The sequence below is a fragment of the Sus scrofa genome, chromosome 5, assembly GCF_054392235.1.
Source record: "Sus scrofa isolate SSC_HxYL_T2T_F1_AM1 chromosome 5, Sscrofa_HxYL_maternal_Yorkshire_Landrace_v2.0, whole genome shotgun sequence".
Lineage (NCBI taxonomy): Eukaryota > Metazoa > Chordata > Mammalia > Artiodactyla > Suidae > Sus > Sus scrofa.
In genome coordinates, this window is record NC_139387.1 from 12000240 (window position 1) to 12016985 (window position 16746).

The following is a 16746-nucleotide window of genomic DNA, read 5'->3' on the forward strand; positions in this document are numbered from 1 at the left end:
GGCCAGCCAATCACTCCTCCTCTTCTTCCACCAGAATGAGTTACCCCTAGGCATGGGGCCACCTAGAAAGGAACCATGTTTCCCTGCTCTTCTCACAGGTAGGTACTAAGCCTGTCAATGGAAAATGAGTGGCAGGGATGTGTCCAGGGCCCTGAAAACAGACGTCCATCCTTTAAACTCTCTTCCCTTAACTTTCCTGTTGAACTTGACTGTGGCAGTGGCTTTGGCCTTGCTGATACGACATGGTCCTAGAGATGGAGGAACCGAAAACCTGGATGCCTGAATGACCAGGTGGAGTGGAGTCACCCTCTGGCCTAGAACACTCATCTTGGGCTTCTCCAGGAGAGAGAAGTTCTCCCCTGGCTACAGTGGCTGTGCCCTTGACTCTGAGGGGCAGGGCATCTCACTCCCAGTGAATGATACCTGCCCAAGTTCTCTCTCTCTTTTTTTTTTTTTCCTGTCTTTTTAGGGCCATATCTACGGCATATAGAGGTTCCTAGGCTAGGGGTTGAATCAGAGCTACAGCTGCCAGCCTACACCACAGCCACAGCAATGCCAGATCCAAGCTAAGTCTGCAACCTACACCACAGCTCACAGCAGCACTGGATCCTTAACTAACCGAGCGAGGCCGGGGATCGAACCTGCATCCTCATGGATACTAGTCAGATTTGTTTCCAGAGTCATGACGGGAACTCTGAGTTCTCTGAACCACACTGCTACCTGCTGGCCTCTCCCTCCAGAGGGCAGCCCCTAGCTGGCTCAGCTCTGAAAGATCTGGGGAGAAAAACGTGCTTTGCAATGCAACTTGAATTCTAGCCCAGCTCTGCCACTTACTGGCTGTGCAACCTCGGGCACACGGCTTTCCCTCTCTGAGTCTCAGGTGCCTCCTATGGGGATACATAATCCTTCCCTATAGCTTTCTATTGAGAATGCAGTGCAAGGATACAGGGCTGAGCACAGGGTTTGGTGCACAGCGGCGTCTCCAGCAAAGGTCAGCTCCCTTTCCCTTCCCCGTTCCCAGCAGCCTTTGCCGCTGAGCCCCAGCTGGCCTCCCATCAGCCCCCACCAAGCCAGGATGCAGGCAGAAGTTTGTTTTTACATCTTTGGAGCACGTGACAGGTTCAGAGAAGTGGAACAGAACCAGTACTTAGAGTTCACCGTGCAGAATTCTCTGAAATCAAATTTCCCAACGCTCCTTTCTTAGGTTGGGAATTAAGCCGGCTATCCTGGGCTTGTCTCTGAATGGCCTCCCTGGGAGGGGAATTTTCCTACAATCTTATTTCACCCTCCATCCCAGGGCTGTTTGTCAGGGATGTCTTCCTCCTCTGCCACAGCTCTTTGCTTATTAACCCCATTCCAGAGCGAATCTGTGGGATGCAGGGAGTGGGGCTGGGGCTGGGGCTGGAGCAAACGTGTTCTGTTTAGTAATGATCAGAATGCTGTGGCTTATGTAGTAGGAATATTAATTTCTTCCTGCAGAGAATGTAGGGCTGCAAGGGGCTGTTCAGGTATTGTCTGGTCCAGCTGTCCTCCTCTCCACTTCCCATTCAGAGATGGAGAAACCGAAGCCTGGGAGAAGATGGGACCCACTCACAGTCCTGAGTAGAGGGAGGGTGTGGCAGAGGTGCCTGGGCTCCCAGGGGCGGAGGAAGGCTTGCACTGGGTGCACCCAGGTGCCTCCCGGCTTAGCCCTTCTTAGGGCACAGGGTGGACCCGTGATGCGGAAGGGAATGTTCACCTCTGCGTCTCATGTTGACAAAAACCAGGCCTGGGAGAGTCGCAGAGCGGCTCGCCTCCCATCCTGACCTCCTCCAGCTGGCATGGGCAAGGATGGGAGGGGAGCCGGGCTCCCAGGGAGGTAGGGGTTGGGGGCTCCCAGGCTCACCTGGCCCTCCCCCACCATAGCCAGGATCACTCTGCTTTGTGAATATCCATACGGGGGTCTCTCCCTCTGGACCGTGAGCCCTGGGCAGGCAGGGACCTTGACCTTCTCTCTGAACCTCCCTCGGCAGACCTAACCCTCCATGCTCCGTGGTGTTTGTTGATTGATCAAAAGCACAGACCCGTCTCCATCTCCCAGCTGCAAAATCCTTTCCCCGCCCACACGGAGCTCAGATGGCCTTTGGTTTCCAGTCCCTGACCTGCCACTTCACTAGCTGTGCCATCCTGGACGAGATATTGAGCTCTCAGAACCTAATTCCTTCCCACAGGAGGGGGTGAACACAAGGAGCACGTCTCTGGCGGGACTGGAAGATACTAATGAGGTGTGTCAATCATGCAGCAGGTGTGTGGCTGAGTCCTTCCCCTCCCCTCTGCCCAGGGAGAACCGCAGGGCCGAGAGGGGTGTAACCTCCTGTCTTGGGGTTTTATTCCCCCTCCTCTGGGTACTTAACCTTGAAGGCTGATCTAGGGCTGACACGCAGGGCAAGGGCACCAGGCAGGTGCAATTTGGGAAGGGAAAGGCAGGCTCCTGGTTCGGGGAATAGCCACACCTTTTCTGGGAAATATAGAAAATACACAAAGTCAAGGACACAGCTTAGAAACAAACCCACTTTAATTGAGAGTGTACACAGAGATATGGGGAAGCAGGGGTGTGACCAGGTGAGACCAGCCACACACCTGTCCTGGCCAAGGTACCTGGTCCACGTAGAGGACTGGGGCTGGGGCTGGGCAGGGGCACAGAAGCAGGGTCGGAGCAGCTGCCTTGAGCAGCAGGGCTCAGGGTAGGGGTGTGGGGGGTGCAGAGCTGAGGCCAGGCACGTGTGTATCTGTGTGTTCACGTGCATGTGTAGGTATATACATGAGTACAATGTACACAGAATCTACAGGAGCCCTCAGAGGCCGATCTAGGGAGAGGGACAGGGAGACGACACCTCAAATCCCCAGAGTCCCCAGGGGCTGGGACGGCATCAGGAGAGGGGCATGTCATGGTGTGTGCCGAATGCCCGGACCTAACCCTGCTTCTGCCACTCATAGGTTAGCTGTGTGACCTGGGGCAAGTTACGTACCCTCTCTGGGCCTCAGAAAGATTTACTGGATAATCACAGAAGGTTCCCTGTGGACTTAGACTTCAAGAATTTCAAGGAGATTTAAAACATAAAATGTATCTGTTAAGAGCGGATGGCAAGAGCCTTTGGTCCACAGGTTCAAAACCCACCACGCCTGATGCCCAGCACAGCCCAATCCCTGGCACAAGGAAAAGGCCCACCCTGCATCCTTCTCATCTACCTGTCCTGGGCTCAGCTCTGGCTTCCAGCTGTTCCTCCACGCCTCCCAACAGCTGCATGTGCAAGAGGCAGTGGGACAGGAGGGGTGGGCAGAGGCGGGGGGGGGCGGGGGGAGGGGGGGGAGAGGTCAGAGCCAGGGAAGCTGGGCCTTGGGGTGTAAAGTGCATTGCTCATCCTTTGTTTCCACGCACGCAGTGGACTCAGCACCCAAAAGTGCTCAATGAACGCTTGAGGAATAAGCACAGCAGAGGACAGCCTGGCTCCAGGTGGAATTCTGCCTTGAACTAGCCGAGAGGCGGAGCTGGGGCATGTCACTTGACCCTCTGAATCTCAGCCGCCTCCTCTGGCCTCCTCTGTGGCCAGGGGCAGGAGGAGAAGCAGCCCCAGCCTGCTCCGCCTGTGCACGTGTAAATGCTGAAGCTCGGTAGGTGGGCAGTGTCCAGCTCGGGAACAAGGTCAGGGAGCGGGACTGGAAGGGGTCCCAAGTGGAGACGGGGCGCCTGGCCGCCGAGGGGTCACTCAGCTTGTACAGTACACCAATGTTCATTTCCACTGGGAGCCACATGATGGCTGCGACGACAAAGCACATCCAGCAGACGAGAGGAACCTGGCACAGGAGGCTGAGGAAGGCGGTCCCGGGAGATGGGCGGTCCAGGTGCCGTAGCCACGCCCACCTTCCAACCCCCAGACGCCCCTGGCTCATTGGCGGGGACAGCGGGGGGCCACCTTGAGAGTTGGGGGATGGAAACAGCTGAGCCAGAGGGTGAGAGCTTCAGGATGGGGTGCGGGGGGGAGGAGGGACTTGCAGCTGCCACCTAAAGCAAGCCGGGACTTCCACCAGGAGAGCAGAGCCCTCTCTCAGCGGGCTCTGGGTATGGCTTTCACCTGTGATGTGCCCCATGGCTCCAACAGATGCAGGCGTCCTGGCCCCTCTGGCATCAGCGTTTCTTGCAAGGGTAGGCAAGCTCCGACTTGGGTCCAGGCGTACATCCATATGTCACCCAGCCTTACCGCCCGCCTGGCAGAGATCCACCCCCCAACGGAGAAGCCGACACCAAGGGGGAGCGGTGGAAAGAAGGAATTGGAAGGAAGTGACTGAAGGCAGGAGACTGTATAGAGGTTAGAGGCCGGGGTCCTCCAGTCTGGCGCCAAAGGTCTTGGAACGTGACTGCTGTTGGGGTGTCCTGGGGAGGGGGGTGGATGTGGGCAGCAAGCCTCTGGCGGGGGGGTGGCCACCTCCCGTTAGGCACCGCCCAAGCCCCACCCCGGGGTCCCTCCCACTCACTGGATGGTGCATTTGTCCCGCTCTCGGGCCTGGCCCTCCCGGAGGACCTTGGCCTTGATGTATTTGAGGTCACTGTTGACACTGGGGCGGCGGGCGAAGGGTGAGACCATGCCGTAGGCGTCCATGTCCTTGACACGGCGCATGCAGAAGGGCCTGGGGTGGAAGGCGTCCCCGTACTGCACGGAGATCTTGCGGTGCAGCGCGGGGCTCATCTCGTGCGGCAGCTTGGCCATGCTGAAGAGCACGTAGAACATCTCGTCCACGTTGGTGTTCTTCTTGGCCGACACCTCGAAGTAGGCGCAGTTCCCGTCGCCGGACACCAGCAGCTCCGCCTCGGTGGTGGGCACCTGGCGGCACAGCTCGCCGTGGTCGTTCTTGTTGCCGCAGATGACCATGGGCAGCTCCGCCGCCTCCTTGGTCTTGTTCTTCAGGCAGGACTTGACCTCCAGGATCTGCTTCTGGAGGCGCTTGACCTCGTCGAAGGACTCGCGGTTATCCAGGCTGAACACCAGGATGAAGACATCGCCTGGGGGGAGAAGAGCCCCAGGTGAGTTCGCAGGTGAGTTCCCGGCTCCCTGGACTTGACCGTCGCAGTGACCCTGCGGGGGACTGCTCTTATGATATTATGACGCCCCCATTCTCCAGAGCAGCAGACGGAGGCCCAGAGGGTTAAAGCCCTTGTCATGGGGCACGCACGTGGCACAGCCTGGCTCAAACACAATGAACCTGCCCTAAGTTTCCCTGCGGGGCTGGAGATGGCACGGGTGACTTAGGAAATTGTGTGGACAGCTTAGAATAATAATACAATTTCCACGCGAACAGGGGCCTTGCTGTCTTTTTCAGCACATCCCCAAGGCCTGAAATAGCACCTGACGTCCAGTGGGAACTCAGCGTGTTGGCATCAGGCCGGCCTAGGTTAACCTCTTGCCCCATCCACTCACCAGCCACGCAGCCTTGAGCGGGTCACGCCACCTCCCTAAACCTCAGTTTCCCTGTCTGTCCAGTACAGGATGCTTTTGAGGGTTTGACCCAAGATGTATAATGAATGGAGAGTGACACATGCTCAATGATCTTGGGTCTCACAAGGATAAGGAGGACAAGCACCTTCAAGAGGCGCCTGGGTTCCCCTGGACTCCTCACACAACCTCTGTGAGGGAGATGTCACTACCTTCATGTGATAGGTGAGCAAACTGAGGCTCAGAAAGGGTGAGCAACCAGCCCAAGATCACACAGCTCAGGCATGGCTCGGCCAAGAGGTAGAGCCCATTCTATTCTCACCTGGATGGCACCTGGCACACATAGCCGCCCCGTGCTTCTGGAACAAATCACGGATGGATACGCGAATGCCAGCCTCTGAGACCTGTGCTACCCCTGCTACAACTTGCTGCATCCCTTAGTGCGGGTCTTTGGAACAGGGATGCTGGGGAGGTCACAGGGGCCAGGGAGGGTGAGAGAGGGCTGGTGCCTCCATCCCAATTTCCAGATCTCACGACAGTGACCACAATTTCACACTCACATCGCCTTTTTGCATTTTGGCATAAACGCTTAAGAACCTGCAGGGAGATGTCAAGATCCCAGGATTCTCAGATCTCAGAACCGAGGCTTGGAGGTGCCAGGGACTGGCCTAAGTTCTCTGAGAGAAGAATCCAGCATTTCCAGGAGCACTGCTGCCTCCTTCCTCTGGACCCCGCCAAACAGCACACCCCACCTTCAGAAGCCCATTCCAGCCACTGATGCACTCTGGACCAGAGGGAGACCTCGCCAGGGCACATGGTGGGTGGCTGCATGGACAGCATGGGACACAAAGGAGGATGGTGTGGGCTGTTCAGAAAGGCACTTGCAAGGCAGCACCGGCCGGCCTGGCAACCGGTTCCACTTGGGCTGCCAAACCCATCCCGTTAGGCTAATCCTGGGCCCCTGAGGACTCGGCGGCCTTGACATATTCAAATGCAAGGCTGCGATGCCAAGCTTCAGTGACGCCTGGCTGGCAGCTGGAAGGAGAGCTGGCAGCAGAATTAATGGCTTTCCGAATGTGCTGCGCACCAGCAGTACCAGGTTGGAAAACGAGGCCCGGGTTGGCGAGGGAAAAAGGCGGGCAGCAGACAGATGTGCCCAGAATGATATGCGCACGTAAAAAAAAAAAAAAAAAAAAAAACAGATAAAACACCCTCTGTTATGAGGACACAAATGTGAATACCAATGTGATCACGAGAGGCAGGGGTTGGGGACTGATGAGGTGGCTACCTCTGGGGAGCGGGGGGCAGGAGTCGGGGGTTGGGGGCATGGGTCATGGAGGCTTTTAAACCTTGTCTATAGGTCTAGAGGAGGGTGCGTGTGTGCATTATTTGTTAATTAAAAATCAATTTTGGAACTACACGCATGGACCTCAACATCTCTCTCCCCGCTCTGAGAGCCTTATTTCTGCCCGTGGGCACCCAGTCTCCGCCCCAAGGCAGGGAGAGCTGACACGGGTGCAAGACCCACTGCCTGCTGGACGTGCCCCCCACTCGCGCTTTCCTGCGTCCCGGCAGCCGCACAGGGAGGAAGCGAAGTGAATGCTCGACGTGCAGCAGGGACGACTGAGCTTCGGACTTCCAGTCACGTGTCTAAGCCGCCAAGTGGTAGAGCCAGGCCTGGAACCCAGGTCCCCCCCGGCTCCTTCTGTCCACACATTCCCGTCTCCAACACGTGGGATGGGGCGGTCCCAGTGTGATCTGGGTCAGACGGCCAGTAAGGACAGCCTGGAAGAGGGAGCTCTCTGCCCAGGGCACTCAAGGAGGGGTCTTGGCTGGGCCGTGGGGGGGTGGTGGTGGGCATGGCCAAGGTTTCTTGCTGCAGAGCTATCTCGATGTGCCCGGGTAAGTGATGGCTGGAGGGTTACATGCTCATTCCTTCCGTTCATCACCACCCAGCAATGGCAGAGGCGTGGTTTAGGAAATGACCCCGCAGAGACCATCGGAGGCTCACTGCAAATGCTGGCTTAAGACCAATATTTATTTTCATTTCTTTCCTTTCTTTTCTTTCTTTCTTTTTTTTTTTTTTTTTAGGGCTGCACCCAGGGCATATGGAAGTTTCTGGACTAGGGGTCCAATCGGAGCTACAGCTGCCAACCTATGCCACAGCCACAGCAACATCAGATCCGAGATGCGTCTGAAACCAATGCCGCACCTCGCAGCAATGCCAGATCCTTAACCCACTGAGCGAGGCCAGGGATCGAACCCACATCCTCATGGATGCTAGTGGGGTTCTTACCCTGCTGAGCCTTGAACAGGAACTTCAAGACCAATATGTACTGAGCACTGACCTGCTGCTCACCAAGCACTTTTCTTATATTAACGCATTTAATTCTCACAAAGACCTTTGGGATGGGTGCTCATGTGATAACATCTTATAGTTGAGAAAACTGAGGCACCAAGAGATAGAGTCACTTGCTCAGAGGTACAAAACTTGCTCATAGGAAGCAGTGGACCTGGGATTCGGATCCAGGCGCACCAGTTCCTGGGCCTGTCCCCTTAGCTCCCACACAAAACTGCTTGAATGACATAACTCATGGCCCCATCTCACATCTCCACCTGCCCTCTCAATGCCTCCAATCGCCCTCAGGGCCAAGAGGCTACAGGATAGCTCAGTGATCAAGCATAATCGCTAGCCTGCCATTTACCAGCTGTGTTACCACTTGGCATAACTCAACCTCTCTGAGCCTCAATTTCCCTAAATGGAGGCAAGTATTTATCTCCTAGGTTAGTTGCGAGGATTAAATAGATACATTCCAAGCTGTAAGAACCTGCCCAGGCACACTGCTCTTAATAAGTGTTAGCTATGGCCACGGTTGTTACTGTGATTATCAGGGAGTTCCTAGCCCGGGCAGGGTCCCCACCAGGCCCTTTGGCTGATCACTGCCTGGGTCCTGCCCCTGCCCTTCTGAGAGGTGGCAAGGGCCTGGAGTTTCAACAGACCTAAGCCCAACAGACTGACCTCGGGCCCCAGAGCTCTGCTGGGTCAGCTCCCACAGGAAGAAGGTAGCAGCCCCTCCATTCCCTGGGGAGGTAAAGCCCAGGGTACAGTTTGTATCGAGTGGGTCAATATCGGCCCCTCATCCGGACGGCAACACCGGCAGCCATGAGCAATCGATCCAGAGTCAGACAGAACGGAATCGGGCCCCGGCCCCCATCCTTTGCTCCGCAAGCAGCAACACGTCTCTGACCCTCACTGGGCAAGGAGGCTTGTGAGCTTCCCCTCAGACATGCAAGCACTTTGCACACTGTAAAGTGCCGAACACACACCTGCCCACGTACTCAAGCGCCCATGCCCACCCCAGGCACCCACCTGTGAGGATGGAGAGCCTGCGCATGGCGGGGAAGGGGTGGTTGCCAGACGTGTCCAGGATGTCCAGCTGGTACATGTCGCCGCGGATGTTGTAGACTTTCCGGTGGAAGTCCTCGATGGTGGGCGTGTACTGGTCCTCGAAGCGGCCGTTGAGGAAGCGAGAGACGATGGAGCTCTTGCCCACCCGCGAGGCGCCCAGCACCACCATGCGGTACGAGTTCTTGGCTGGCACGCTGAGCGTGCAGTTCCCGCTGGACAAGGTCTTCATCATGGCTCGGGGCTGCGGCAGAGAGCAGGATGCAGGTGTCAGGTGGCCCGGAGCCTTGGCCTCGCAGCCCTTACTGGAGGCCTCCTGTCCAGTCTCAGTTTTCTGTCTGGACATTGGGAACACTGGACGGGGGTCTCTCTAAGGGCCTGGGAGTTCTGCCTGCCCATCCCTCCCTTGCTTCTTTCTTTCTTCCTTCATCCATCCACCCATGCCCTCACTCACCCACCCTTGCCTTCAGTCACTCCTTCTTTACTCCAGCATGGGACTGCTGGGGTTTGAGTCCTCGCTTTACCCCGGACTCACTGCTGTGCTTCAGGAGCTTAACTTGCCCAGGGGTCCCTTTTCTCATCTATAAAATGGACTTGACTTGTAGGGCTGTTGTAAAGGCTCGGCCCATGGCAAGATCTCAAAGATGCTAACTCTTGTTGGAATCTGTTCTCTGTCTGGACCATCTGTCCTTCGCAATTCTGGCTTCCCAGGAGCCTATGTGAGTCCAGGACACGACATGGGGAAGACGCTAGAGAACACTTCTTAAGCAAAGGGGGTGCCAGAGCCTTTCAGCCCTCCCAGGAGGACGCGAAAGGCAGGTCCAGGTCACGTCCTCCGTGATTGGCACTCCCTGGGCCCTGGGAATTTGCCCACCTCTAGGAGACTGGAGACCTGGACGAGGGACCCATGAATGACTCAAGTCCCTCACAGCCCCGAGGGTTTATGGAGCTGGGGCATACCCAGAACTTTCTATGGGAGCCTCTTGGTCTTGTGGGAAAAGCCAAAGTGGATCCAAGCTCCAAACCCCAATTAGAGATACGTTAACCTCCAGGGGCTCTAACAGGCCCACCCAAAGGCCGTTCACAGCCCAGCCACGCTCCTTTCCTACTCCAGCACCCACCGGAATCCCCCCAGAACCTTCAGTGAGCTCGAGTTCTGCTGGGACCTGCCTCCAGCCTTCCGCTCATGTTAGCCCCTCCCTCAGAACACCCTCTTCCCCCTGTCTGTCTCCAATGTCATTTCCTCTCTGAAGGCCTCCCGGGCTCCCACCTACCCAGCAGGGATCCCTCCTCTCTCTAGAGAAGAGGAGCTACAAACAGGGACAGGCCCGCTGAAGTACCCATCTCCTCGGCCCTCAGCAGGCTGCCGCATATGGTGGTGCAGGCTGGGCACTGCACAAGGCACCCAGGGGGATGTCTTACCTACAGTTCATCTGCTCAGAAAAGGCTCCTTTTCTCAGTTTGCACAAAGGGCTGTAGTGCTTTGACTGGTCCTCAGCCCGGGATGCCCCAGGTTATAAGTGGCCTGGAAAGCCTCAATCATTTGCCCCAAAGCACTCTTGACATCATAAATTTCTACATCAGCCATGATGCTAATAGCCGGGAGGTGGAGACACCTCCTGCGCATGGGTCTTCCGGCACATGACTTACGCAGGACTCTCGGGCATCTGCATCTGCTCGCTGTGCCAGACTGAGAGCCATCATGCCATCGACCAGCTCCCCAAAAGACCATTCTAAAGAGCTCTGACTGGTAGCCTTTGTCAGTTTCCTTGGCGTAATACTCCCGCCAGGGCCGATTCCAAGCTACCAAGGTGATCTCGATGAATAAACTGCTAAGGGACACACACAATCAGCCTGCTCAGCACACCACTGACCCAGGCCTGGAGCCATGACAACCATCACCAGTCACCAAGCCCTGCAGTGTGCCAAGCATGGTGCTAAGTATAGAACAATAATAATAGCTGACATTTATTTTGCAGTTAATATATGCAGAGCACTCTCCGTGCTGAGCATGGATTAACCCACTTCATCCCTCAGCAACCCCAGAAGGTAGGTGGCTACCCCAATTTACAGATGAGGACACTAAAGCACAGAGACGTTTACTGCCTTGCTCATGGGTACACAGCCAGGAAGCAGCAAAGGAAGGATTCAACCCCAGACATTTAGTCCCATGCTAAAGAGTCTTCTTATCACCTCCCTAGAAAGTACAGATCACCTTCCTGTTTCACAAATAAGGTGATGCTTAAAAGTCTACAGGAAGGGCCCATTTCGTTAATAAGGGAGCCAGGATGGTGACTCCAAGTCCACGACTCATGCCTGAGGCTGCCTTTGAATGTATCCCATAGGATTTCAGTGCCTTGTATACAGCAGGTGCTCAATAAATGATCTGCACGTGAATGAACCAAATGGCTCTACCTTTTTTTTTTTTTTTTTTTTGTCTTTTTGCCTTTTCTAGGGCCTCTTCCCACGGCATATGGAGGTTCCCAGACTAGGGGTCTAATCGGAGCCATAGCCACCGGCCTATGCCACAGCAACACCAGATCCAGCCGTGTCTGCAACCTACACCACAGCTCACGGCAACACCGGATCCTTAACCCGCTGGGCGAGGCCAGGGATCGAACCCACAACCTCATGGTTCCTAGTCGGATTTGTTAACCGCTGAGCCACAACGGGAACTCCTAAATGGCTCTACCTTTTGGAGCTCTTTCAAAACTTTCTTCTGGGGCTTTCTAGCTGACCCAGGGGTTGTGCTGGGTGGGCAGTGGAGATAGGGGGCTATGAGCCAACAGCACTGAATTTTTTTTAGTCTCCTCCCGGTCTGGGCAACCAGACTGGACCTTCAATGGAGGCAGCGGGAAAGAGGCCCCATGCCAGGACAGTCCCCTCCCCAAGTCCCTCTGCGGGGAGCATGACTCTGCTGGTGGTCACCTCCATCTACAGAAAGAGGGAAGGAGGCCAGCGGCCCCCAGGGACCATGCATCTCCATCACCACCTGCTCCAGCCTCTAGCCCAGAGCTCCTGGTACAGACGTGCTAACATCAGCAACTCCATGGACCTGAGGAAGTAGAGAGAGGAAGCAGGGGGTCAGAGGGAGGAGGCAGGGGGTCAGAGAGAGGAGGCAGGGGGTCAGAGGGAGGAGGCAGGGGGTCAGAGGGAGGAGGCAGGGGGTCAGAGAGAGGAGGCAGGGGGTCAAAGGGAGGAGGCAGGGGGTCAGAGAGAGGAGGCAGGGAGAAAAGGGACAGGGCCAGAAAAGGGCAAGGAAGGGGGGGATAAATCTGTGGCTTTCCTCTCTGAGAGAAGACTGTGACTCTTCACAGGGCCCCAGCCATGTGGGGCTGTGTGAAGCACCCAGACACCTGGACATCAGGTGACAACACCTCCATGAGCTCTGCCGCCTGCCCCCCTGGGGGGGGGGGTGGAGGGCATCTTTCTTCCCGTCTTCTCTCCCAGAGGAGGCACTGTGGGCAGCACTGTGGGCCCAGCTTCTCTCCTCCTTCACTGCCTGCTCCCCTCTCTCCATCCACAGCCAAGCTGACCCTGCACAATGAGGAACAGGCAGGGGTGAGAGCTCAAAGGGCTTTTCAAGAGTGTAGAGTCCCCTGCCCGGGAGGCCCAGAGAGTGGGTCATGGGGACCACTAGCAGCACAGGTCCGCGGATGCAAGTTCTGTGACGCTCAGCTGACCTCACCCCAGGGTCATTTTGAAGGCACGTGGGGGCGGGGGCAGAAGAGCCTGGAGCAGAGATGGGGTGGGCCGCGCTGGGGGAACAGTTGCCACAGCCAGGCAGGCTTCCATCATGCTGGGTGCTCTGTGTGCTTTATTCCAAAGACTTCACAAGAGTCCCAGGAAGAGGGGACCGCCATCGACCCACTGGACCGACGGGGACACTGGAGGTCGGAGAGGCTGAGTCACTTGCCCCAGTCCACACAGATGACTGGCCAAGCCAGGATTAGAATCAGGCCATTGGCTCCACAGTCTGGGCTCTTACCTAGAAAAACCCACCCCCTGGCCCAAATCAGTCTTTTTCACAACAGTGTCTGACTCAGTGAAGCCTCAGCTGGCGTCAGGCAGGGGAATGACCCCAGAGGCCTATTCTAATTCCCACCCCCCTCTCTCTGGCTGCAGACGGCTGGGGGCAGGCACCCTGCTCAGGACGCCCCCAAAGCTGGCCCGTCCAGCTCCCAGCAAATGCACCTGCGGGCCTATCTGGAAGATGGAGGAGTCAGAGGGGCAAGGACGGCAGGATGAGAGTCTGGATGCATCCCACCTTTGTGGGGACCCCCTCCCCCTTCCCTCCCCCACACCCTGGGGCCTCCTCCAAGAGCCCACATCCCAGCCTCTCTGGACACATATGCATTCACTGGCCTCCGTGCCCACACCAAGGGGAGTCCTGGGGGCTTGGAAAAGCCAATCTCACCACCCTTGACAGCTCAGAGTCAAAGCGGACAGGACCAGCTTCCAGCGGACCCGCTCCACCTCTCACCCGCCCAGCAACCCTGGGCAAATGACTGGGTCTGGTCATCTAGCAAATGCTAGAAGCAAACCCCCCGCATGGCCCTGGAAACTCAGTGAAAAGTCAAGAGGCCCCCAGGGCTCCTGGCACACAGGAAGCAGGTTCCTTTCTTTGTGGCACTTCCTCTTGGCAATCAGGGGGCTGTCGGGTGGGGAGGGGCTGGAGGGCAGGCAGAGATCCGGGGGGACACCATCTTGTCTCTGTGAAGCTGGGGGAAGCCTGAATCATGGGCTCCGGAGCTGGCTGCCCGACCCCAGCCTGGCCTCCCCTCTTCCCTGAGGTCCTGAGCAACATCCATCCTGCCAGGGCCGGGGGCAAGAGGAGAAGAGAGCCCCACAGAGGTGCTTGGGGGCCCTCTGGCCAGCTGAGCACAAGAAAGCCTTCCTGGGAAGGGGATCACCCAGGAAACCCACCCCTTGCACCAACACCCACTCCCCACCCTTGCCCAAAGCTCGAGGAACTCTGGACAGGAAAGGCACTCCTTAAGCTTCCCTTCTCAAAGGAGGTCTTTGCCAAGGCTGGGCTGTGGGGGAGGGGGCACAAACTGGCCCCCTCCCAGCCCCACCCCACCCTTGTTCAGGTTTGCAGGCTGAAGCTGGCTTGGGAAGGGGAGAGGGAATATTTGGCGAAAGGACGGAAATGCCTGTTCCTCTCTGAGCCTCAATTTCCTTATTTTCAAACAGGCTGTTGCTCCAGATCTCTTAAATGGAAAGCTTCTAGCACCAAACCTGGCACACGGAAGAAATTCAGTAAGTCTTTCTTTGCTGGGATAAGCACCCAGCCTGACACATGGTAGGTACTCCACTAATTGCATTTTCTCTAAATAGGTGAAGTTGCGGGATTACCCTGGACCATAGTAGGTGCCCATACAGTTTTAACTTTCGCTGGTCCTCTAAAGCCTCACCTGGCCTCCCCCTACCCAAGCTTCAAACCTTTCTTCCTGGCTTCCCGGCTTCCCCAGGCTCCCAGTTCTGATGGAGGGTCTCTCTCCTACCTGGGAATGGCGGGCCAGGCCTCTGGCGCGGCTGGGAGGGATGCCTGGAAGCGCCTGGAGGTGCGGGGAACCGCCTGGCTCTCCAGCCGCCGAGCCTTCCAGAGTCTGCGGCGGCTCCCGGGTCACTGCGCCGGACTCCTCCTCTGCGCGGCTCAGGGCGCAGGGCTGGGCGCGGCCGGGCGAGGGGACACGGGGAGCTGGTGTCCCATGGGTGGGTTCCGAGGGCTCAGTGGGGCCCGGGCTCAGGGCGGGCTCCGGCTCGCCGCCGCCGGCCCTGCCCTGCCCGGACCCGGGGGACTCCTGTTGAGCCAGGTGCCCGGAGGCGTGGGGACGTCCGATTCCGGGGGCCCCGCCTGGGGCTCTGGCGTTGGGGGGAGAGGGCAGAAGGGGCGACTCCGGGTCCTTAGAGACTCCGGGAGAGTCCTTTGGAGGTGACTGTGGGTGCGTGCGTATGTGCGTATCCCGGGTGAGCGAACCTATCCTGGCCCCGTATGCCACCTGCTTCGCCCGCCCCGAAGGGGATTGCTCGGGTTGGGGGGTGCCTGCCCGGCTCCGCCGCGGCCGCTTCCTCTGCCCTCAGCTTTGCAGGTCCCCGGACGCCCAGAGACGGCTCCTTTCTCCCTGCGAGGTGACGCCAGCGGCTGAAGGAGGAGCAGGGTGTTCGGCTCCGCGCGCGTGTGGGAGGGGGCCTTGAACGCCGCCCCAAGGTTCCGCAGCTTCGAGTTAGCCTTAAATCGGTTCCTCCACCCACTTCACCCCTTTTGGCCCCCAGAGGAGGAGAACTTTCTCGGGGCCTCTGGCTCCTCCCTCCTTCTCTCTCCCAGAGGCAGACACCCCCCTTCCTCCCGCCAGGCGAGGTCAATGGTCCCTCCTAAAAGTGATCGGAGCCCAGGCTCCTTATAGCAGTCCCGTGGCAGAAGCTCAGCTTAGGCCTGGGCGCCCTCCGCCGCCCCTGCGAGCGGTTCTCCGTGCACCGGTCGCATGGCTCCCCCTCGCCCCCTCCGCAACCCGCGAGCAGCCTGTCCCGCCGCCTGGTGCCTGCCTCTGCCTGCTGGAGCCCGCTCACCCGCCTTCGCCCGGCGCCCCGCCCCCGGCTCCGAGCTCAGCCAATGGCAGCGGGTCCCGAGGTCTGGCCCCGCCCCTGCCCGCCCCGCCCGCGGCCACTAGGACGCCGCAGTCCCGCGCTCCGCGTGCCCGGGCGCGTGGCGCCGAGGGGCTGGGGGCTGGGGGTGGCCGGCGCTCGTGCTGTGACCTGAAGGCTGCACGGGCTTCGGAGGCTGACATCTGCGCACACACTCACCCGCACACCTCTCTAGCCGCGGGTGACTCGCGAGGGCCCCGCTGCCAGTCTGTCAGGGACCCCAGCCGCTCGCTCCCGGTTGGCTGCAGCCCGCGCACAAACGGCTCCTGCGCCCTCCTCCTTCTCCGGAGTCCCCAGGCTTCTTCTCGGCGCCCAGCCTGCCGGCCCCGAGCCGCCGCCTCCCTCCCGAGGTCTCAGGACCTGCGGGATGACACATGGACCGCGCACGTGCCTCCAGGAGGGGCCGCAGAGTCACCTTGACCTAAACGCGCCTGCATGGAGGTCTGTGTGGCATGCAAGTCTGGGGGAGCACTGTAGAGAGAGCCCTGCTGGGGACGTACTGGGTGCCCTTGGGCAGTGCCTCTCTCACCTCGGTTCTCCCGGGCCTTGAACTAGGGCAGGCATCAGTCATTATTACTTCGTATTTTCTTTAACTCCAAGACCCACTCCCCCGCCCCCCAACACGTTTTCTGGAGAATTGTTATATCACTGCCTTAAATGGGAAACCAGTATCACTTGCCATAAATAGAAGGTAAGAGCAAAAATAAGCACAACGAAAACAAACCAAGGTTATTACATTCTCGCAGGAAACTGGCCTGCCAAGGCTTGAGATGTGCCCTCAGTGGAAAAGGGAGGTCAACAAGGTTTGGAGAGGTGTTAAAGACCTTTCAGCCCCCCTCCCCCCAAGGACACTTTCTCCTTCCGCATTATCAGGAGGCTGCAAAGAGAATGTTCCTACCGTGTGAGAACAGGAACCCTGGATGCAATGGTGTGTCTGTCCAGCCGTAACATGTATCAGCCAGGGAACTGTGCCTTGCTTCCTGAACCCTAGCCCCAGTCCAACCTCCCCCCCCACCTCAAGATGGGTGGTGGGGGTCTCAGGGGGCATCAGGTGGAAGGTCCAGCTCCACTGGATGAGAGGTGGGTTTTCAGTCTGCCTCCGAGTCCATTCAAATAGTTGGCCATGGGCCAGTCACGGAAATCTACCCCCTCGCCTGGCCTTGGTTGTGTCATTTATAAAATGGGCCTATGATATGCTAGGTCCACAGAAGTGCTAAGATGGTC

General features: G+C 57.9%; 1 protein-coding gene across 2 annotated transcripts; it reads right to left on the bottom strand.

Annotated features, from left to right (window-relative positions):
• Positions 1-2536: 2536 nt before the first annotated feature.
• Positions 2537-16492, bottom strand: RASD2 (RASD family member 2). Of its 2 annotated transcripts, XM_085025037.1 has the most exons (4): positions 16421-16492; positions 15682-15882; positions 8839-9118; positions 2537-5038 (listed from the first exon to the last, which is right to left on the bottom strand). In XM_085025037.1, exons 3-4 carry the CDS (start codon positions 9107-9109, stop codon positions 4509-4511), a joined length of 801 nt encoding a protein of 266 aa, XP_084881163.1. In that variant the 5' UTR covers positions 9110-9118; positions 15682-15882; positions 16421-16492; the 3' UTR covers positions 2537-4508. The 2 variants fall into 2 exon arrangements, with proteins under 2 accessions (XP_084881163.1, XP_020937129.1); XM_021081470.2 differs by lacking the exons at positions 15682-15882; positions 16421-16492 and adding an exon at positions 14382-15424.
• Positions 16493-16746: the final 254 nt, after the last annotated feature.